The sequence below is a fragment of the Nannospalax galili genome, unplaced genomic scaffold, assembly GCF_000622305.1.
Source record: "Nannospalax galili isolate Female #2095 unplaced genomic scaffold, S.galili_v1.0 scaffold346, whole genome shotgun sequence".
In the NCBI taxonomy this organism is placed as follows: domain Eukaryota; kingdom Metazoa; phylum Chordata; class Mammalia; order Rodentia; family Spalacidae; genus Nannospalax; species Nannospalax galili.
In genome coordinates this window covers 5,040,613-5,062,969 of record NW_008357637.1, presented here as the reverse complement: position 1 = coordinate 5,062,969, position 22,357 = coordinate 5,040,613, and the positions used below count along the sequence as shown (strand labels likewise).

The following is a 22,357-nucleotide window of genomic DNA, read 5'->3' as shown; positions in this document are numbered from 1 at the left end:
AGGCAGATCTTTTTGAGTTTCAGGCCAGCCTGGTCTACATAGTGAGTTCCAGGACAGCTGGGGCTACAAGGAGACCATCTCAAAAAGATTTAAAAAAAAAAAAAAAGTGGTTGAACAAGATTGTAAATGTACTAAGTCATCAAATTGTACACTTTAAAATGGTTGACAAGGCAAATTTACATGGATTTATTATAATTAAGTGCCTATACTATGTAACAAAATAGTCAAATAACAAACATTTTTAAGTCATAGGGAAATACATTAATCTGCTCAAAGTTCATTCTAAATAAATGAGTTGGTAAAGACTTGTAATGCTGATTTGATGGTCAAAGCACGTGAAGCAGTGATGCTGGAAGAAGAGATGCCCCACCTGAGGAGATCCCAAGTATGGAAAAGAAATCCCTGAGCAATGGGTTCATGATCTTCAGGCCACTGAGCCAAAAGTCTTTAGAAAACCACAACTCAGAACTATTATTTTACCCAGAGGGAAGAAACACCAAAGGTCCAGTGTCCTGGAATGCACCCTTCTACTTATTTGTATTTCTTGTAACAGAATTCTAATTGAAAGTTGGGCTGGAGAGATGGATGGCTTAGCAGTTAAGAGCACTGGCTGTTCTTACAGAAGGCCCAGGTTTGAATTTCCAGCACTCATGTGGTGGCTAACAACCTACCATGATTCCAGTTCCAGGGGAATCCAGTACCCTCTTCTGGCCTCTGCAGGCTTTGTACCACACAGGTGCACTTAACATGTATGCCGGCAATACATGCTGTTGGGCAAAGGCTCTACAACTGAGCTACAATCCCATCCCTGGAATTATTCTGTTGGAATATACCAGCTGCATCAGGAGAAATGTTTATTCACAATTTTGTTTATTGAGATAGGACTCACTAGTTAACCCAGGCTGGTCTCAAACCCATGTGCTCTTGCCTCAGCTTCCCAACTGCTGCAATTACAGGTGTATGCCACTATGCTTTGCTCCTTTCAATACTGGAGGTTGGACATACACACATGCTTGGCAAGTGTTCCACCACAAAGCTACATCCCCAGCTGTGTATCACTTTTTTTTTTTTTCTTTTTTTTGGTTTGAGACAGGGTTTCCCTGTAGTCCCAGCTGGCCTGGAACTCGCTGTGTAGACCAGACTGGCCTCAAACTCACTGAGATCCACCTGCCTCTGCAGAACTCCTGAGTGCTGGGAACAAAGGTGGGCACCACCATGCCCAGCTATGTATTACTTTTAACAAGCACCACCTCCCCTACTTTATGAGCTTTGTGAATAAATACTGATGGCAAATACTTTTTATATCTTAGCTTCTGAACAGAGGTCAGTACAGATGTTTTTCATACCAACCAAATATGAAGCATTTTCTGTTGATAATTCTAGACTTATTTAAAAGTAAGCAAGAGCCCCCTAGAGCAAGAGAATGTCAATTCAACCATATTTATTTAGAATGTTCTTTGAAGCATTGTACATTGTTTTTTAAAAAAAGATTTTACTTTTAATCCTGTGTCTGTATGGGGACATGTGGAGGTACATGCCCAAGGAGGCCAGAGGTATCAGGTACCCTGGAGCAGGAGCCACAGGTAGGTTCTGAGACTCGAACTCAGGTCCTCTGGAACAGCAGCATGCACTCCCAACCATTAATCCATATCTCCAGTCCCAAGGCATTGTAGATTTTTAATCTTGCTTTTTATTTGGTATTAGGTTGTTAGTTTAATAGAGAATTGTGAGGGTTTGGTTGGTTGTTTGTTTTTCAGAGTTAGAGACCAAATCCAGGGCCTTGTGCATTTTAGGCAAGTATGCCACTGTTGAGTTTTACGACTGCCCAGAAATATATTTTTAATGCTTTTAACGATAAACTCAGTATTGGTTTGAGTGAAATTAACTTTGAACTAATGGGAAACTTGTCATCTAGACACAAACACTAGAGACATGCAAGTAAAATTTAAAACCATATGGTGAATTTCTCAAAAGTGTCATAAAAGGTGAAATGTTAGGAAGGAGAAGAAATAATTTTCTTATGAAGAGATCACATGAAAAAAATGCCACTTGCCTACATTTTAAGATAAATCTTGAGCCAGCATAATGACAACAGTCCAGAAAAGGAAGGTGTGTTGGCTAGTGAATAGCACGAGGACAGGTAAGTCACCAAAGCCCTGATAACATTTAAAAAAGTTGTCCGGATACAGGAGGGAAATAACCTAGAGCTAAAAGGTAGACTGGGGGGAAAAAATCATATAAACTGGCAGATGGGCGTTTTTTCATGTGATCACAGGCAGCCATTCAAAATTCTAAGCCATGTTTTAGAAAGGTTAATAAGCAGACCTGTGTGGGATAACCTGAAGTCAGCAGTACCGATATTACTATAGCAAATCTGCGGAAGTTAATGATAAAGATGGCCTTGTCTAGGATGGTGGCGATGATTAAAGAATCTCCAAAAGTAGCTTTGGGATTTGCTATCTAAATCTCCAGAACCAATCAGGATGCACAGTCCCTTTCTAATGAGTAGTGCTCTGTGCTACAGGCTTCATATCCACACTGTCAGCACTCATGACAAGCCTGCAAAATTGGGGTTAGTTTTCAAAATGCAAAGAAAAACTCAAAAGAATTTAATTCCCCGAATTATATAGCCATTATTTGGCAATGCCAGGATTCAAATTCAGATTTTCCTTGATTTCAAAGCTCATACATTGATTTACAATGCTACTATGTTAGGGCTGACAAGGAAAAAAAAACTGATTTGGGGAAATAATTTTGAGTTTTATATATTTTAAAATATGAGATAGAATCTTACAAACACACTTGGGAAGGCTGTACTGAGAGCAAAGATAGGTTGTGCCTAAAAGCTAAATAAAAAAGGTCAGGGGCTGGAGAGATGGCTCAGCAGTTAAGAACACTGACTGTTCTTGTAGAAGACCAGGGTTTGAATCCCAGCACCCACATGTCAGCTAACAACTGTCCCTAACTCCAGTTCCAGGGGATTCGACAGCCTCTTCTGTCTCCTGTGGGCACTGCACAACACGGGTGCAGTTATCTACATGCAGGCAATACACACATACACATAAAATAAAAATAATAAATATTTAAATGACATTAAAAATAACAAATTTTTCAAAAAAAAAAAAAAAAAACGTCAGCGCACAGGGCCTGAGCGATGGCTCAGTTAAGAGGGTATACTGCTCTTGCAGAGGACTCAAGGTCAATTCCCAGCATCCAGGTCTGGTGGCTCACAGTTGCCTCCAGCTCCAGAAGGTCCAATGACCTCTTCCGGCCTCTGAAGCCACTTCATTCCGGTGCATTAAACCATGTATAGACACACACACACACACCACACACATATACACACAATTCTTTTTAAAAAAAAAAAAAAATTCAGAGCAGCACAACCTCCTCTAGGTAGGTATCAAGTTTGTATCAAATCTTACTTCCCTAGTTTTGTGAATTACAGCAGATTTGGGAACATTGTTAATGATATGAAGAACAATGATAAAGGCTGAGCACTGGCAAAGGAAATGACAGATAGGAGAGGGAGCTGTAACAGAAGGCAAATGTGTATTATTTAGCAGGATGACCTGTAAACTGTACAAGGGAAGGAACAGTGAAGACAATGGGAGACAAATTGAAATAAAATCTCAAAAGCCCAAGGCCTCAGTAAGGTTGAAGAAAAACCAGTAAGAACTAAAAACTGACCAAGAAATTAAAAGAATTTCAGAGTTTAAAATTTCAAGAGGTGTCACAGTTTCAAGGAATGTCCAAAGTTTGTGGTCATATCTGTGGAGATTGCTCAGTAAGTGAAATTCCTGCAATGTAAGCTTGAAGATCTGAGTTCAGATCCCAGCACCCTTGTAAAAAGCAAGATATGATGGCACCTGCTTTGTATCTGAGGATGAAGAGTAGACCATACAAGAGAATTCCCAGGGTTTGTTGGTAACCAGCCTACTTAAACAGTGAGCTCCAGGTTCAGTGAGAGATCCTGTCTCAAAAAATAGTTGGAGAGTGACAGAGGACAACAAGACCATCCTCTGGCCTCCATAAACATACTAGCAAGCACACACACACACACACACACACACGGGTGTATAAACACACATATATTACAGAAACACACTCAGGAAAATGTCTCTCCTCCAATTTGTGGTCAAGTTGTTGAGTGACTAAAATTGGTTAGAAATACGTGTCATTGCAATTAGTTTTAACTGCAATGGAATTAAAGGAATGGAATTCCAGGAAAGACTGGAAACAGAAAATAATACTTGAGAATAAAATAATGTTCTTCTGTGGATCGTTTTAAATTCTATTGGGTAAATCTGGTGAATATGATATGGTTTAGGTATTAGGTGTTTGATAGAGGAAACATATTGATGTGCTATTATCATTTGTAAGCCTTTTAAAATAATGTAATTTCTACATAAGAAATTATAAATATGTTAAAGTCTCTACATACTGAGCATGTAGTAGTTACTTTTCTGTTGCTATAATAATGTACCATGACCAAAAGCAACTTAGGGAAGAAAGAGTTTTGGCTTCCAGTTCCAGAGAGAGTCTATAATAGTGACAAAGGCATGGCAGCAGGTGGCCAGAGCAGGAAGCTGAGTGATCACTTCTTCAACCACAAACAGAAAGCAGAAAGAGCAAACTGGAAGTGGGCCAGGATGTCAACTCTCAAAGCCTGTCCCAGTGATGTACTTCCTCCAGCAAGACTGTATCTCCTAGACCTCCCCTAAACAGCACCATCATCTGGGGACCAAGCATTTAAATACCTGAACCTATGGGGGTTATTTTTCATTCAGACCACCACAATCTACTTCTTGGCCCCCATAGTCTATGGTCATATCATAATACAGAAATACACTCAGTCCAACTTCAAAAGTCTCCAGTCTTTAACATTGAAACACTGTTCAAAAGTTCAAAGTTTCTGGGTGTGGTAGCACATGCCTTTAATCCCAGCACTTGGGAGGCAGAGGTAGATGGATCTCTGTAAGTTTGAGGCCAGCATGGAGGAGATGGAGAGTGACATAGTGAGTTCCAGGCCAGCTGGGACTACAGAGAGAGACCCTGTCTCAAAAACACCAAAAAAAGAAAGAAAGAAAGAAAGAAAGAAAGAAAGAAAGAAAGAAAGAAAGAAAGAAAAAGAAAGAAAGAAAAGAAAAGTTCAAAGTCTCTATTCAGGACAATCTCTTAACTATAACCTCTGTAAAATAAAAAATACAAATTATATACTTCCAACCTACTATGGCACAGAATATGCATTCTCATTCTAAAAGGGAGGAATGTGACAGAATGAGGAAATTCTGGACCCAAGCAAGACTGAAACCCAGCAGGCCAAACACCAAATTCTGGAGCTCTATATTCCCTACCTGGAACTGTTGTTTCAAAGGGTTTAGATGGGTCCACCCCTCCAGCTTTGCTGTCTGCAACATCTCTCTCTCTTGAACTAGTTCCGTTCATGTATGCAGCTATCCTTGGCAGATGTCTCATGACTCTGGCATCTCCCAACATTTTGGGATCACCATTGCAATCCAGTATTCATTTTCACAACTTCACATAATGGCCTAGAATGACCTTCTTCCCCCTGAAAGCCTTTGAACAAGGAACTCATGTTCAGCTGCCAGCTCTGGATGCCCCTCTCACACTTTGATGACATTAGCAGCAGCTTTTGTATGTTGAACCAATTACATTTAGGATCAGGAGACTCCTTCAGGGCCCCTCCTTTCACAAGTTGGAAGCTTAGCTGGGTGAGGTTTTGCTCCAAGGGCATCCTTATCATTGTTCCAGTGCAGAGCTGGAGGCTGCTCCTTAATGTTGCCAATCTTAACAATTACAGCCTCTCTTTCAGCACATGCCTTGGCTGCAACATCGTACTTCCTAGTGCTTTTTCTGCCGGGACCCATGCTTGCCATAAGCATTGGAAATTAGAAGAGTGCCAATTTAAGAGCTTCTGAGCTCTCCACTTCAGCAGTGTGAGCTGACAGGCAGTACCTGCATGATAAATCAGGGCTTCTAGAAAGTTAGTTTCGGTTCAGTCTGCGGGCACTGGTACATGCTGTATCCATAGTTACTCTTTTGTTTCTGTTAGGAAAATCTCCTTGGTGACCCCAACTCTGAGTCCTATATAAGATCTGTAATCCCCACAACAGGGGCAGCCATCTTGTAATCACTCCCCTACCTGTAACTGCATTTCCTTGAATAAATCCCTCATACAACTTCAGACTTTTGTCTGAGCTTCTTTCTTGTTGAAGACCCAAGCCTGGTGGGCTTGGGGGCCATTCGACAATTGGCGCCCAACGTGGGGCATGAAGACCCCCGGCATCAGGCTGCCCAAAAAGATTTTTTGAGGAGAAAATTGTTTTTTGAGTAAGTATGCTTTTGTTAGGTAAGTATGTCTTTTCCCCTTCTTTCTTTCAGTATATTTTTTATAGTTTTAGGTTGCAAGTTTCAGGGTTTCATTTATGGGCTCTTGGTATGAGATTTTTAGATTTTAAAGTAGGGGAGAGAGTCAGAAAAAAGGTGACAAAGGCATTTCAGACAGGAGAAGCAGTTTCACTTGACTTCTGGGCTACTTGGACATTTGTTAGAGCGTTTGCTGAATGCTGTCCAAGGAGATTGTCTCCAAGCCAGCTTTTTCACACATCTACAAAGGTGATTAATCTTTATAAAATTTCTGAGGAGTTGAGGCGTAAAGTCTTAGAGCAAGTTTGCAGATTTTTTTATTCAGAGTTTCCTCCTCCTTACCCGGTTCCTGGCATTCAGAGTTCAGGGAGAAAGCAGACACAGACGACTAACTTTAAATTCTGGTGGAGAAAATCAGACCTAGATGTTGAAAATGGACAATCCTTTTAAAAATGTTTTCTGCCTGATGTCTCTCGCTTGTTGCTTCAAACTGATGTAGATAGGATAAAAATGTGAGAAGCTGACTCTGGGCAGAAACTGGTCCTTTCTGTTCAGACTCATGCTAGTTCTCACGAGCTTCTGTTCTCAAAAATTTTCCAGGTTCAGACTGACCCTCTGACCCTGTGAAAGGCACTGAGAACAGCCTGCATGTTTACTAAAACATGCCTGCCTTGGCATGCAGGATTTATCTGACTAAAAAGGCTTCCACCTCACGGTCAAACCTAGTGAGAGTAGATTAATCGGGAAACAAAGAGTAGGTTAATCAGGAAACAAAGGCAGTAGTGAGGGCTGTACTTGGAAACTGACGGGGCTGTCCACAGCAATGCTTAGGGACGTACAACTGGTGTGCCCACGCGATGTCGACACTGTGCATTTTGCAGATCTGTGTTGGGTGCCATTCCCAACATGTTTGTTTCAATTTGGTTTGATGGTACCATTTAGCAAATTTCCCTCAATTGTGTTTTGGGCCTGGTAGGGCTTTGTCTTTGAAAGATGACATTTTTGGAACTTTCCTTTGTCTTTCTGTGTTCTTTCCTGACAGCACAGGTCGGTGGCTCAGGTATGAGAGGTGGCATCCTGAGCACTCTAAACAAGTAACTTGTGGTAGGAGTTGCTTGTGAGGAGTACTCTAAACAGGTGGCTTGTGGCAGAAGCTGCTTGTGATGAGTCTAGGGGCTCTACAGGTAGCTCGTGGCAGGAGCTACAGGTAGTAATGAACGGGTGATTCATGGCAGGAGTCACTCGTGATGAGCTCTTGAACCTATTTTACTCCTTTCTTGGTTCCAATATTTTGCAAAAGACGTCAATAAATATTGTGCACACTTTAAAAATTAAAATTAGGCTACTGATATCAGTTACAAATTTTTCTTTGACTTGTTTGTCTCACTTCACCTGTTACGTTTGTGTCTCCATGGTTACCTGTTGTCACCTTATTGTTCCATGGATGTGTTTTATGTTACCTTGACTACCTCTTGTGCGTGTTGGTGTGTTACCCTTGGCTACTTGTTCCCAGATGAATCTGGACTTGGGGAGTGTTCTCTCTCTCTCTCCTTTCTTTTGTTCGTTGTATGCTACCTTGGACCCCTGCTTGGTACATGCATACCTCTTTTGCTTAACAGGACTGTCTGTCTTCAGACCTTGGAGGACGAGCAAGAAGACACCTCCGCCTTTGCTGAAAACTTTTAATTAACTTTTGCCTTTTCTTAACTTTTCCGTTTAGGGTATTTTTCTTGTAGGTTGATACTCTTCTTTTTTCCCCGGAATATGAGACGGCTCAAGCATGTACTTCAGGAACAAGGTGTGATATTCAGTTCGCAAGAAATGAATGACTTTGTGGACGTGTTTGAGCAAGTTTGTCCTTGGTTTCCTGAACGGGGTCTCTGGACACTGGATGTGTGGCAAAAAGTGGGTGCAGAGTTACAGGTGTATTATACTAAGCAAGGGCCGTTACAGGTAACAGAGGAGACTTTCATGCTCTGGACCCTCATTCGAGAGTGCTTGAGGTCTGGGCCAGAGAAGGAAAAACTTGCTAAACATGGTGTGTTAACTTGTCCTAATCAGTCTTCTGCGGGCTATAAACTAGAGGTGTCCCGGGGGTTGTTTGATACCTTGCAAGACCACTCTGAGGAGACCTCTGAGTCCTCTACAGAGGCTTCTGCCTTACAGTTACAAACTAAGTTGTCTTCCTCCATGGTACAAATGCAGCCTGAAAAGGACACCCAGATACAGCCTACACCTACTCACACTCAGGTTTTTGTGCCTTCTCGGATGATGCATGGCAACTATGTTGCTATACCTATGGTATATAATCCTTCTGTCTCTTGTTCATCATCTTTAATGTCTCCATTACAACAGATCATGCAGCAGGCAACTGATGCTGGAGAGGATATATCGGGCTTTATATCAGTTATGGAGCATAATGACAGTCAGGGTAATAGTGATACTCTGTTTCAGTTCAAGTCCTTACAAGCATTTAAATCTGCTTGTATACAGCATGGCCCTACAGCTCCTTTTACTGGGGCTGTATTAGATTCCATGCCTACTGAACTGTTGCCTCCTAATGACTGTAAATCACTGGCCAGAGCTTGCCTGTCTATGGAAGAATATTTTGTATGGAGGTCACATTTTAGTAAATTCTGTCTGGCTACTGCAGACCTAAATAAAACTCTACATATTCCTGTTACTTTTGAAATGCTTGCAGGTGAAGGCAGGTATAAGGAGACAGCGCAGCAGCTAAATTTCCCTAATGCCGTTTATGCTCAAGCTAATGTCGCAGCAAAAAAGGCCTGAAATGAGTTGCCCACTACTGGACAGCAGACTGAGGACCTGGCTAAGATCAAACAGGGTCCTAATGAGTTATATCAGGACTTTGTGTCTAAGCTTCTTGTCATCTGCAAGGCTAATATATGCCTTGTAAAACGTTTGGCTTATAAAAATACAAATGTTACCTGTCAGGCTGTTCTGAGAGCATACAAAAAGAAACTTTGTCTGATATAATCAGACGTTGTTCTAACATTGGCCCAGTTTGTGACATGTTTCAACAACAGTCAAAGAAACAATGTTGTCAGTGTGGCAAACCATATGGGCCTTCTCAAAAGACAAAGTAAACGTGCTCCAAGTAACATCAGAAGGGTCTCCATGATGCTCCTTTTAAGTTGGTTACATGATTTTCTCTTTTCAGTTTATTAAACCTATAGTTAAGGTCACTTTTGTGTTTACAGAAACCTCTTTATTAATAAGTAGTATGCCTCAGAAAAGTAGCAACATTGTAGTCATGTTAATGTCTCCATGGCTACAACATTGTTGCTTCCTTGAGGTATATTTCCATGAGTTAAGTTTGTTGTCAGTTGCCTTAGTTACTTCCTTTGTGTTATACAGAGTTCATCTTTTACGCACAGGTATCATTGATTAACTTCCACTTCTGGTAATCACACCTTGGAGTATGCCTTCATTTTCCTATTACTTTTACAGCTTGAAATGTTAAGACAAAGACTATTTATAGTAAGATTGAGTTATCTTGGTCTTATAATTTATAGATTTTTCACCTTTTCTGCTCAGTTTGCCTTTTGTCTTTAGGACTTCTACCACTACCTTTTACTTTGCTTTTAGGTTTTATGGGCTGTATTGCTCTGTTTTCAGACTCCACTGATTCTGCTATCATCTACAACCATGTCTTCCTCCCATAAAGGAAACCTGTTTTTATTCACATTTCTTCTATTCACTTGGATTTCTGCTGTTAGAACTGAAAACATTTATTGGGCTCATGTACCTAACCCTCCTCTTCTTCGCCCTTATACTTGGAAGGAGCCTACTACTGTGATTCCTACATCTCCTGTAAATGTTTTGTCACCTCCTTATGGGACAGGTCAGCCGGATTTTCCTGATAAAGAAGGAATGGTTTTCAATTATACTCAATTTATCACTACTGATATTATGTGCTTTGAAGTTCCTCCTTGCTATCCTATAAAACAACACCATTGGGTTGTTCTGGAAGGTGGATGGAATCATAGTCATCCAGATGTGCTACGTTTTTCTGCCCAGTCAATAGGTTCTGATTGGACTCAATATGAGACTACAGCTGCTCCATCTCTCCCAGAGTGTAAAATTTTTTCCTATGCTCAGATTTCGGAACAACAATCTTTGATATGGCAAGATTGTAAAGGGTTAATTGGAAAAGTTTACAGGTCCTGAAATCATGCTTGGATTGGGGTCCTTTAGGAAATTGGTTACAAGAGTGTACAAATTCTAAAAAATCTGTCTCTGAGTATAAGCTTTCCAATCATGTTCCTGTGACAGAGACATTTGATACTACTAAGGATATAATTTGGGTAGATGGGGGAATAGCTAACCCTCAACCTCAATTAAAAATGGACATACCTTATACCCTCCTCAAGTGCATTTCAAAATTGCTAGACTTACGTCTTTGCTACTAAACATACTCCCACTGCTGTTATATGGCAGGGTGGTCCATTATTATGGATACACATGCCTGTCTCCCCTGCTAAAGTCCTACTTCCATACTTTGAAGCTATATCTACTTTGATTCAACTCATCAGATCTGAATTTACTAAGTATTTTTGACAGGAACCTGCTAAAATCATAGTTCCTTTTAGTAAATCTCAGGTTGATTGGTTGTTTCAAACTTCTGATGCCTGGGAAATTGCCCTAGCTAATTCTTCAGGTTCTATTGATAATCATTATCCTAAGCATAAGCTTCTGCAGTTTTGTCAAACCACTGATCTCATATTTCCTAAAGTTACAAGCTCTGTTCCCTTGCCACATGCCTTATTGATTTTCACAAATGGCTCTTCCAATGGAAGTGCCTCCTATGTTGCTGATGGGAATACCATAGTGGATCGTACCTCTCAGTCCTCAGCCCAGGTTGCTAAACTTCATGCTGTTGCTTTAGTTTTCCAAATATTTCCTGCACAAGAGTTTAACCTTTATACTGATAGTTTTTATGTATTTTCTGCCTTATGTGTATTAGAAACTGTTCCTGTTATAATAACTTCTAATAGTATGGTACATAAATTATTTTCTCAAATACAGTCTTCTATTAGTGCAAATATTAGTGCAAATACCTGGACCCCTCACTCAAGGAAATGATTTGGCGAGCTTCATACTAAACTTGTAGCTTTTTCTGATGTGGAGCTTGCTCGGCAAGGCCATGCTAAACATCATCAAAATACCAATAGTTTGCAGCTGCACTTTGGTATTTCGGGGGCAGCTGCTCGAGATATCGTTCGCCGCTGTCCTCAATGTCCCACAAGTCCCACAGGTAGGGATTAACCCTCATGGACTTATTCCTAATCAATTGTGGCAGATGGATGTTACTCACATTCCTGAATTTGGACAATTAAAATATGTTCATGTTGCTATAGACACATTTTCTGGTTTTCTCTTTGCTTCTACTCTTACTGGTACAAATATTAAACATGTCATTGCTCACTACATTCGTTGCTTTTCAGCATTTAAAACTTCCAACATCTTAAAACCTGCCACTGGTTCTGGGTATCCTTCTCGCTCCTTTCATGCTTCTGCGTACAATTTGCTATCCAACATAAAACAGGACTTCCTTAATCCACAAGGTCAGGGTAATGGCCAGGTCCAGTCCTCCCTTGGGGTAGAGGGCGTGTTTCTGTTTTTTCCACAGGATGCTGACGGTGCTCGTTGGTTGCTAGAATGCCTCATTCGGTTTGCTGAATCTCTGGATTCTACGCCGCCTGTGTCATCGTGTTGCACCGCCTGATGTCGCCAACCTCCTCTTCTTCTTTACCTGGACTGTTTCCACTGCATGGTGCCCACCGTTCTGCTTCTCTGGACTTTGGCTATGATGCCTCCATACCCTCCTTGACTGATGGCCTTTCCACATGATTTGTGCACCATTGTTCCAATCATTCCTGTATTGAGCCTCCCTTTCTGTGCCCCGTGTATGCCCTTGGGTTGTTGTTTCCTTCTTTTCCCCAACTCCCCGTTGGTGTCCTTTTGTTTTACACTTAGAGGGGGGAATTAGGCCTATGGCAGTCTAAACCTGTAGTGCCCACATACCAACTAGAGAGATACTAGAGCAGATACTGGAGCAGCTGCAACAACCAGTTAGAACCAGAGAAATTCAATTTTCCATCTCGGTGGCACTGTGCAACAGTGTTCTTTCCCATTTCTTCCCCAAGGCCGTGGCCTAGTGATGGGAGCCTTCAGAGGCTGGTTAGCCAGTAATGGGTAAGATCTCAGAGGAAAGCGGGCCACCGGCCGCCCCCAACAACTTTCACTCTGGTAGAGGACGACCTAAGACAGGCACAGTCTTTCCATCCCAGTCTTGGCATACACTTCATTTTCATTTAAAACAATATAAAAAGAAAGGGGGAAATGTCGGGAGCTATGCTTGCCATAAACATTGGAAATTAGAAGAGTGCCACTTTAAGAACTTCTGAGCTCTCCACTTCAGCAGTGCAAGCTGACAGGCAGTACCTGCATGATAAATCAGGGCTTCTAGAAAGTTAGTTTTGGTTCAGTCTGCGGGCACTGGTACATGCTGTATCCATAGTTACTCTTTTGTTTCTGTTAGGAAAATCTCCTTGGTGACCCCAACTCTGAGTCCTATATAAGATCTGTAATCCCCACAACAGGGGCAGCCATCTTGTAATCACTCCCCTACCTGTAACTGTATTTCCTTGAATAAATCCCTCATACAACTTCAGACTTTTGTCTGAGCTTCTTTCTTGTTGAAGACCCAAGCCTGGTGGGCTTGGGGGGGGCGTTCAACATTTTTCTCTCTATGAGAGACCTGAGTGACTCTATCTTGGATAAAACCTCCATGGGACTGACCCAGCCCTGAGCCCTGTCCAAGAAAAACCACAATACTTAAAACGGAGAAAAAACAACTCCCCTGCCAATGGTCAGTTAACCAGGGACAGGCAAGTACTAAAAGTCCAGATATCTTTTCAGATTTCCTGAAGCCAACTGTTTATGGTTTGGCACTGGGCTGCAACCAATCAGATGTTTGCCAGGCTGAAGACCCCCTACTGCCCTACTTGCTAAACTTGCTAAAATAAACCTATAAAAACCTCTGTCTACCAAAGCAAGGGGTCTCACTTCTGAGATCTGCTAGGTCGGTGACAGAGTAGGCCCAAGCTTGAGCTTGTAAGAATGAAAACCCTTGTATGTTTACATTGGTTGGCTCCTTAGCATTCTTTGGGGTCTCGTGAACTGGGCACAACATCTTGGGGGCTCGTCCGGGTCTCCAGCCCCCCCCAGGACCCCCAAACCAGAGGGTTCCTGGCCAGCCAGTAAATGTGTTTGTTTCTAGTTGTGAGTGTCTGTGTCTGTCCTAGCTTTTGTTCTGAGCCTTGAGGCAAATTTGTAAACAGTGTGGTCAGGAGCGGTTGGAGCAGATGTGCTGGATGACCATGACCACAGACCCCGGCAGAAGGGATGGAGGGCCCCAGACTCTGTTGATTTCTGTGAAAGGACAAGGTGGGTTGCTCCGGCAGCATGGCAGTTTGCAGCTGTCCTACTTTCAGTTTTTCTTCTGCGTGAGTGGGGGAATTTGCTACGTGGCCTTCTGTGTGTCTTCCTGGCTCTCTGTTTTGTCTTTGATTATCTATTTCTCTGTGACTGAGATGGACACAATGGGAGAGACTCCCTCTACATCCCTGGACCTGGTTCTTGCACATTTTGGAGAGGTTAAGACTTGAGCCCATAACCTCTCCGTTGTTGTCAGGAAGAATAAACTAACTACTTTCTGCAGGTCTGAATGGCCCACTTTCAACGTGGGATGGCCCTCGGAGGGGACCTTTGATCCCACTGTCATTAACACGGTTGAGAAAATTATTCTTCAACCACGTGTGGGACACTTAGATCAAATATCATTAATAATGGTCTGGGGAGATTTAGTTAATAACCCCCCTCCTTGGGTCAAGTCTTTCTTCCTTTACAGAAAACTGAGGTGCTGACAGCTGCAGAAGAAACCAGAAAGCACCTAAGCCTGAAACAAAACAATCAGTACCATCACAGTACCCTGTCTTACAGGGCAGCACAGAAGAAGATTTAATTTTTCTTCCCCCTCCTTATCCACCTCCTCCACAGGAGGTACCCCTCCAGAACCAGCACCCCTGGTACCAGATTCTTCACAGGCACAGGGGGGACCGGCTCAGAGGACTAGGAGTAGAAGGGCAGCAACACCAGAGGGTCCAGACTCTACTGTTCTACCCCTCAGAGTCGCTGGCCCCGCAGATGGAGCTGACAACCAGCCTGATAACTATTGGCCATTCGCCACTAGTGACCTTTACACCTGGAGAACCCAGAATGCTCCCTTTTCTAAAAATCCTAAGGAGCTTATTAATTAGAAACTGTCTTATTCACACGCCAATCCACTTGGGATGATTGTCATCAATTATTACAGGTCCCGTTTACCATAGAGGAAAGGGAACATATTCAAACAGAAGCCAGGAAATTAATTCCTGGCTATACTGGTGTCCCTACTACTGACCCAACACTGATTGATGCTGCCTATCCACTGACCCGGCCTGATTGGGATTATAATACTGCAGAAGGTAAGGGGAGGCTTCTGGTTTGCCGCCAGGCTCTGTTGGCAGGTCTCAAAGCAGCTGCTCATAGGCCAACTAATTTGGCAAAGGTATATGGTATTAGTCAGAAACTAAATAAAAGCCCAGCTGCATTCTTGGAGTGAATAATGGATGCCTTCCGCAGGTACACTCCATTAGACCTGGAGGCCAAAGATAATTTAGCAGCAATGGCCATGGCTTTTGTTAACCAGTCAGCTCTGGATATAAAAAAGCTCCAAAGAGTAGAGAGACTGGGTAAGAAGAGCTTAAGAAATTTAATAACTGTGGCTGAAAAAGTGTACAATAATAGAGATAGTGCAGAGAAAAAAAAAAACAAAGGCAGAAAGGAGGCAGAACAAGGACCTGGCAAGGATCCTGCTGGCTGCCACTGCGGATCCAGAGGACCCACGGTGGCATCTGAGACAGACAGTGTCAGGGAAAAGGAGTCTCTTGCAGTATGTGAATGACCTACTTGTGGCAGGAGACAGCCAAGAGGCTTGCATGGATGGCACAGAACACCTGCTGCAGACGTTAGGAAGCCTGGGCTATCGGGCCTCTGCTAAAAAGGCCCAACTATGCAAACAGCAGGTCCAATACTTGGATTGTATACTCAAAGAAGCACTACTGGTAAAAGATGCTGACAAACTGACTTTGGGCCAGAACTTGACCATACATACAATTAAAGGAGTTTCAAAGCAGCCCCCGGACAGATGGAGCCCGTATAACCCATTATCAGGCATTACTTCTTCATTCTGCTAGAATCACCTTCCAGGCACCAGTTGCCCTGAATCCAGCCACGCTCTTGCCGGAGCCACACTTGGATGCCCCCCTGCATGACTGTGCCAGAATCCTGGCCCATGTCCACAGTACCCAATCAGATTTGAGAGATACCCCATTATCAGAATCACCTTCCAGGTACCAGTTGCCCTGAATCCAGCCACACTCTTGCCAGGTGTGCAGGGGCGGCTGTAGTATCATTAACCAGCATCATTTGGGCAGAGCCTCTGCCCACTGGCACTTCGGCCCAAAAGGCTGAACTTATTACCCTAGCTAAAACACTGGTATTGGAAAAGGACAAAAAGCTTAATGTGTATATGGACAGCCGATATGCCTTTGCCACCGCACACATTCATGGGGCAATATATCGAAAACGGGGCTTATTAACAGCAGAAGAAAAGACTGTCAAAAATTAAAAAAAAAAAATCCTAACATTGCTAAAGTCTCTCTGGCTGCCATAAAAATTGACAATTATCCACTGCTCAAGTCATCAAAAAGGGGACAATCTGATTTCCCCAGGAAACAATCAAGCAGATCAGGTGGCTAAACAAGCTGCCCTCCAAATTAACCCAATCTTGGTCACCACACTAGTTGACCCAGGTGACCCAAACCTCCCCAAAAAGCCCAAATACACCGGGGAAGACCTAAAATGGATAAAGGGACTGCCAAGGACCCAATGCCTAAAAGGATGGTAAAAGCAGAAGAAAAGCTGATCCTCCCCAAAAAATTAAAAAACAAATGTTGACAAAAATACACCATTCTTCCCATATGGACATCAAGAGGATGCAGGACTTAATTCGACATGCCAAAGTAAAACTCAAGGACACTAATTTAAAGATTAAAGACATTGTCAATGGCTGTAAAGCTTGCCAACTCACTAATGCGGTGCCAAATATTAAAAACCCAGGAATCAGACTTCAAGGGAAAAAAACCTGGAGCCTATTTAAAAATTGATTTCACTGAGGTAAAACCTGGAAGGTACGGATATCGTTATTTGCTAGTCTTTGTAGATACTTTTTCAAGATGGACTGAAGCCTTCCCTACTAAACATAAAATGGCTCAAATGGTGCCAAAGAAACTGTTAAAAGACATCCTCCCCAGGTATGGCTTTCCACAGATAATAGGGTCAAATAATGGACCGGCTTTTGTGTCCAAGGTAAGTCAGAGTCTGGCCACAGTTCTGAAAATTAATTAAAAACTACACTGTGCTTAAAGACCCCAGAGTTCAGGACAGGTAAAATAAAATAAATAAAACTCTAAAAGAGACCTTAACTAAACTGACCTTAGAGACTGGCAGTGACTGGGTGGCTCTCCTTCCATTTGCACTCTATCAAGTGTGTAACTCCCCTTACCAGATGGGATTAATCCCCTTTGAGATCATGTTTGGAGTGCCCCTTCCATTATCCCTAACCTCCTTGGCAAAAATGGTTCTGCAGAACAGGAGAGGCTTAGACCTGTTGTTCTTGCAGCAGGGAGGCCTCTGTGCTGCCCTTAAAAAAAAAAGAGAGTATTGTTTTTATGTAGATCACTCTGGGGTCGTCAAAAAATTCCCGGCCAAGGTTAAAAAAAGTCTGGCTTGAAGAGAAAACAAATATAGGACTAAACAAGGATGGTTTAAATCCTGGTTCAATAGCTCCCCTTGGTTGACCACTTTAATTTCAACCTTACTTGGACCCCTCCTAATTCTGATTAATGCTCTTGACTTTTGGGCCTTACATTTTAAATAAATTGGTAGCTTTTTTTTTTTTTAAAAAAAAAAGGGAGTTATACAGCTAATGGTAATGCAAACCCACTATCAGTCCCTCCAGAGTCTGAGTCATAAAAAATATGAGATAAAGGAGTGCCCATGATTGAGCCCCCAAGGTACTAGTCAAAGGGAGGAATGAGAGACCTGAGTGACTCTATCTTGGTTTATAAAACCTCCATGGGACTGACCCAGCCCTGAGCCCTATCCAAGAAAAATCACAATACTTAAAATGGATAGAAAACAACTCCCCCACCAATGGTCAATTAACTAGGGGCAGGAAAGTACGAAAAGTCCAGATGTCTTTTCAGATTTCCTGAAGCCAGCAGTTTACGGTTTGGCACTGAGCTGCAACCAATCAGATGTTTGCTAGGCTGAAGACCCCTTACTCCCCTACTTGCTAAGCTTGCTAAAATAAACCTATAAAAGCCTCTGTCTCCCAAAGCAAGGGGTCTCACTTCTGAGATCCACTAGGTCAGTGACAGTGGGCCCAAGCTTGAGCTTGTAACAATAAAAACCCTTGTATGTTTACATCAGTCAGCTCCTTAGCGGTCTTTGGGGTCTTGCAAACTGGGCACAACATCTACACTGCACATTTTGTATTTCTGTCCCACTTTCTTTTTCTCAGTGCAGACTTACATAAGAGATATCAGTAATATCTAAGCCACAGATTCAACATTATGTTGCCTTGAAATTTTCTATGCCAAGGAAATTAGACTATTATTTTTTAATCTAGCCTCAGCCAAGTTATTAGGACATGGGCAGGATGCAGACAGATTCTTTGCTATAATATCACACAAATGACGTCTAGATCAGTTGCTAATAGAGACCATGTTCTCTTTAAAACCTCCTGAACTGGGCCTATATTATCCATATTACTTCCGGCACTACTGTCTTTCAGCTCCTAATAGAGGCCTGTTAAGCTCTACTTACAGCATTCAACTGCTTTTCTAGTCAAAGTTTCAAAGTCTTCCTCATTCCTCCATAAACAACATGGTCAGGTTCTTCACAGCCACACCACTCTCTGTTTCCAACTTCTGTATTAGGTACATTCTATTGCTGTGATATGTACCACGACCAAAAGCAAATTATGAAAAAAAGAGTTTATTTTGGATTCCAGTTACAAAGGGAGAGAATAGTGACGAAGACACGGCAGCAGGTAGCCAGAGCAGGAGCTATGCGATCACATCTTCAACCACAAACAAAAAGCAGAAAGAAAGAATTGGAAGTGGGGCAAGAGTATCAAATCTCAAAGCCTATCCTCAATGATATACATCCTCCAGCTAGGCTGTATCTCTTGAACCTCCCCAAACAGCACCACCATCTAGGGACCAAGTGTTCAAATACCTGAGCCTATGGGGGACATTTCTCATTCAAGGCACCAAAGAGCACATCAACTTAGTAATTTCATATTACTCTACTGACAGTGTTAGAGTCTTAAGACCAAACACATGGTCCTCTGCCTTAACATGGCAATTGTATTCAGTCTTTAACAACATTATGTCTTGGCTTGCTTGATGTAGAGATAGTTATAACCAAAACTTGTCATAGTAGGTGATTTTTTTTAAAAAAGACATTATTGTTATGAACTTTTATAAAAGTCAACAGCATGAACGTATTTGCATTCTTCTACACCAGGCTTATTGTGCAACTCCTATAGCCTTTCTGCTGATGTGTATCTTACAATATACTAGAGTTTGCTACTCAAAGTCAGATCCAGGGATGAAAAGCATCAGTACCACCTGGCAGCTAGTACCAGACATGCCAGTTTCTGGGCCTCACTCCAAATCTACTGAATCAAAATCACATTTTAACAAGGATCTCAGATGATATTTATATACATTGAACTTAGAGAAGCATTATACTGGAACATTGCAACTCTGTGTGGTGACTCAGACTTCATAGCTTTCAAAACATCATCAACTTATTCCCCGGAGATTTATTTTTCTCCATGCATTGGAATACACTGCAAACCCAGTGATGCTCAAAGTGTGGTCTGATGGCTTCTGGGGCTCAAAGACCTTTCAGAAGATTCACAAGGTGTTCCTCTTTTCACCTATGCTGTGAAACCAACTTTTCATGTTTCAAAATATCATGTCACAACAGATATCATAGAAGCAGATAAAATAATTTAGTTGCTGGACCTGGCATTGTGTCACATGTTTTTTTTTTGTTTTGTTTTGTTTTGTTTTGTTTTGTCTTTTTGAGACAGGGTCTCCCTGTGTTGTGCCCAGTTCGTGAGACCCCAAAGACCACCAAGGAGCCGACCAATGCAAACACACAAGGGTACTTTCATTGTTGCAAGCTTAAGCTTGGGTCCACTCTGTCACCAACTCAGCAGATCTCAGCTGTGATACCCCCCTTGCTTTAGGAGACAGTTTTTATAGGTTTATTTCAGCGAGTTTAGCAAGTAGGGGGAGTAGGGAGTCTTCAGCCTGGCAAGCATCTGATTGGTTGCAGCTCAGTGCCAAACCATAAACTGCTGGCTTCAGGAAATCTGAAAAGATATCTGGACTTTTAGTACTTTCCTGTCCCTGGTTAATTGACATTGATGGGGAAGTTGTTCTCTATCTGTTTCAAGTATTGTGGTTTTTCTTGGAACATGGCCCAGGGCTGGGTCAGTCCTATGGAGGTTTTATCCAAGATGGAGTCACTCAGGTCTCTCACCTGTAGCCCCAGCTGTCCTGGAACTCACTATTAGGACTAGGCTGGCCTTGAACTCAGAGATACGCCTGCCTCTGCCTCCTGAGTGCTGGGATTAAAGGCATGCACCACCACGCCCAGCCAGTGTCACATGCTTTTAATCTCAGCACTACAAAGGCAGAGGCAGGGGAATCTCTGTTAGATTGAGGCCAGCCTGGTCTATGTAGTGAGTTCCACAATAGCTGGGGCTACAGGAAGATCCTGTCTCAAAAATCAACAAACCAAAAACAAAAAAAGAATTCAGCTGCCTCTTAGCAAGCATGACATAGATGACAGACACAGCAACTCCTAAAAAATCACAATGCAATTCCTTTTTTTGTTCCTAGAAAATACAGGAAAAAATATTTTCAAAAAATATCATTTATGTTAATATGTTATTAGGGATTCAAGGTCCCCAAAGCAGTAATGTGGAGAACCACTGGTCCAATCTGTCCATGAAAAGCAAGTTTCATTTACAACTCCACAGAGATGTCAATTTGTAAACTTTATAGCCCTATCTCCCTAGGTCACATTCTTTCAACTTGCTACTCTCTTTATACTCCCTAAAACTTGGCCCTGCTTCCTGACAAGAATTTATACTTATTTTTTCTCCTGAATAAGTAATGTATCTTCTCTGAGATATTTAGCAACTTAGATATTTTCCCTCCAAGGAGTTTAAATACTGAAGAGAAGTACTGACCTAAGATCAAGAGGAATTCATAAATCCAAAGGCTCTTGGTTGTTCTTCCTGTTATCATGAGCTAGCATCCTACTGATGTTGGGACCTATAGACTCCTGAGGGGACCTATAGCTGTTGGCAGTGGCTACATTTTAACAACAGCATTTAGTCAGAACTTTTCAGCCAAGGAGATTCCATTTCTTACAGAGGAGTTCCAAGGTTTGCTTCTCAAATAGCTACAGATGGTTGGCTGGGTGCCTCAGCTGGTGGACAACTCAAAGTTATTCCCATAAGACTTGATTTAGCAGAGAATTGAAAGAAGTTCTCCATCTCTCAAGGGTTCCTAAAATATCTGTTATTCTCAAACTTTCTAAAATTGCATAAAAGAACAAGTTTATTCTTCTCCAGCTGAGCAAGATGTCAAAAGGAAAGAAAGCCAAGGGGAAGAAGGTAGACCCAGCCCCTGCCACCGTGAAGAGGCCAAGAAGGTGGTGAATCCTCTGTTCAAGAAAAGACCTAAGAACTCTGGCATTGGACAGGACATCCAGGATCAAAGAGACCTCATCTGCTTTGTCAAATGACCCCATATATCTGGCTGCAGCAACGAACGGCTATCCTCTATAAGCAGCTGAAAGTGCCACTTGCGATTAACCAGTTTACCCAGGCCCTGGACCATCAAACGGCTCCCCAGTTGCTCAGCCTTGCACACAAGTAACCACCAGAGACAAAGCAGGAGAAGCAGAAGCTGAGGGCCCTAGCTGAGAAGAAGGCTGCTGGCAAAGGGGATGTGCCCACCAAGAAACCATCTGTCCTTCAAGCAGGGGTCCATACTGTCACTACCTTGATGGAGAACAAGAACAGTCAGCTGGTGGTGACCCTACATGATGAAGACCCCATCGAGCTGGTGGTCTTCTTGCCTCCCCTGTGTCACAAGATGGGGGTCGCCTACTGCATCATCAAGGGGAAGGCCAGGCTGCGGTGGCTGGTCCACAGGAAGACGTGCACCGTGACCTTCACTCAGGTTAACTTGGAAGACAAAGACACTCTGATTAAGCTGGTGGAAGTGATCTGGACCAATTACAATGACAGATATGATGAGATCTGCTGTCACTGGGGAGGCAATGTCCTGGGTTCAAAATCTGTGGCTCGCATTGCCAAGCTGGAAGAGGCAAAGATCAAAGAACTCACCACCAAACTGGGTTAAATGTACGCAGCTGAGTTTTCTGTAAATAAATAAAATTTAAAAATTGTCCTTCAAAAAAAAAAAAAGAATTTACAATATTGCATTTATAACACCTCTGCTCTATTTTCACCGTAGTACTTAATGCTATTTAAATCTTCTGAAAAAAAATCTTATTTAGTGCACCCCCACCATAAGGTATGTTTCCCTGTAATTGTAGTCTCAGCCAGGAGCAGTGCCTGGAATGTCCATGCTTACAAAGTATTGATGCTGGATGAGTAAAGAGCTAGGGAATTTGGTTGACAGGTGACATAAAAGGTTATGTCCAAGGTAAGAAAGCC

General features: G+C 42.3%; 1 protein-coding gene and 1 pseudogene across 1 annotated transcript; both read left to right on the top strand.

The window, feature by feature from the left end:
- Nucleotides 1-11,367: 11,367 nt before the first annotated feature.
- LOC103751763 lies at nt 11,368-13,087 on the top strand. The gene has a single exon (XM_008855302.1). The coding sequence runs from the start codon at nt 11,534-11,536 to the stop codon at nt 12,137-12,139; it is 606 nt and encodes a 201-aa protein (XP_008853524.1). The 5' UTR covers nt 11,368-11,533; the 3' UTR covers nt 12,140-13,087.
- An 8,160-nt stretch (nt 13,088-21,247) lies between these two features.
- On the top strand, nt 21,248-22,040 carry LOC103751762 (annotated as a pseudogene).
- Nucleotides 22,041-22,357: the final 317 nt, after the last annotated feature.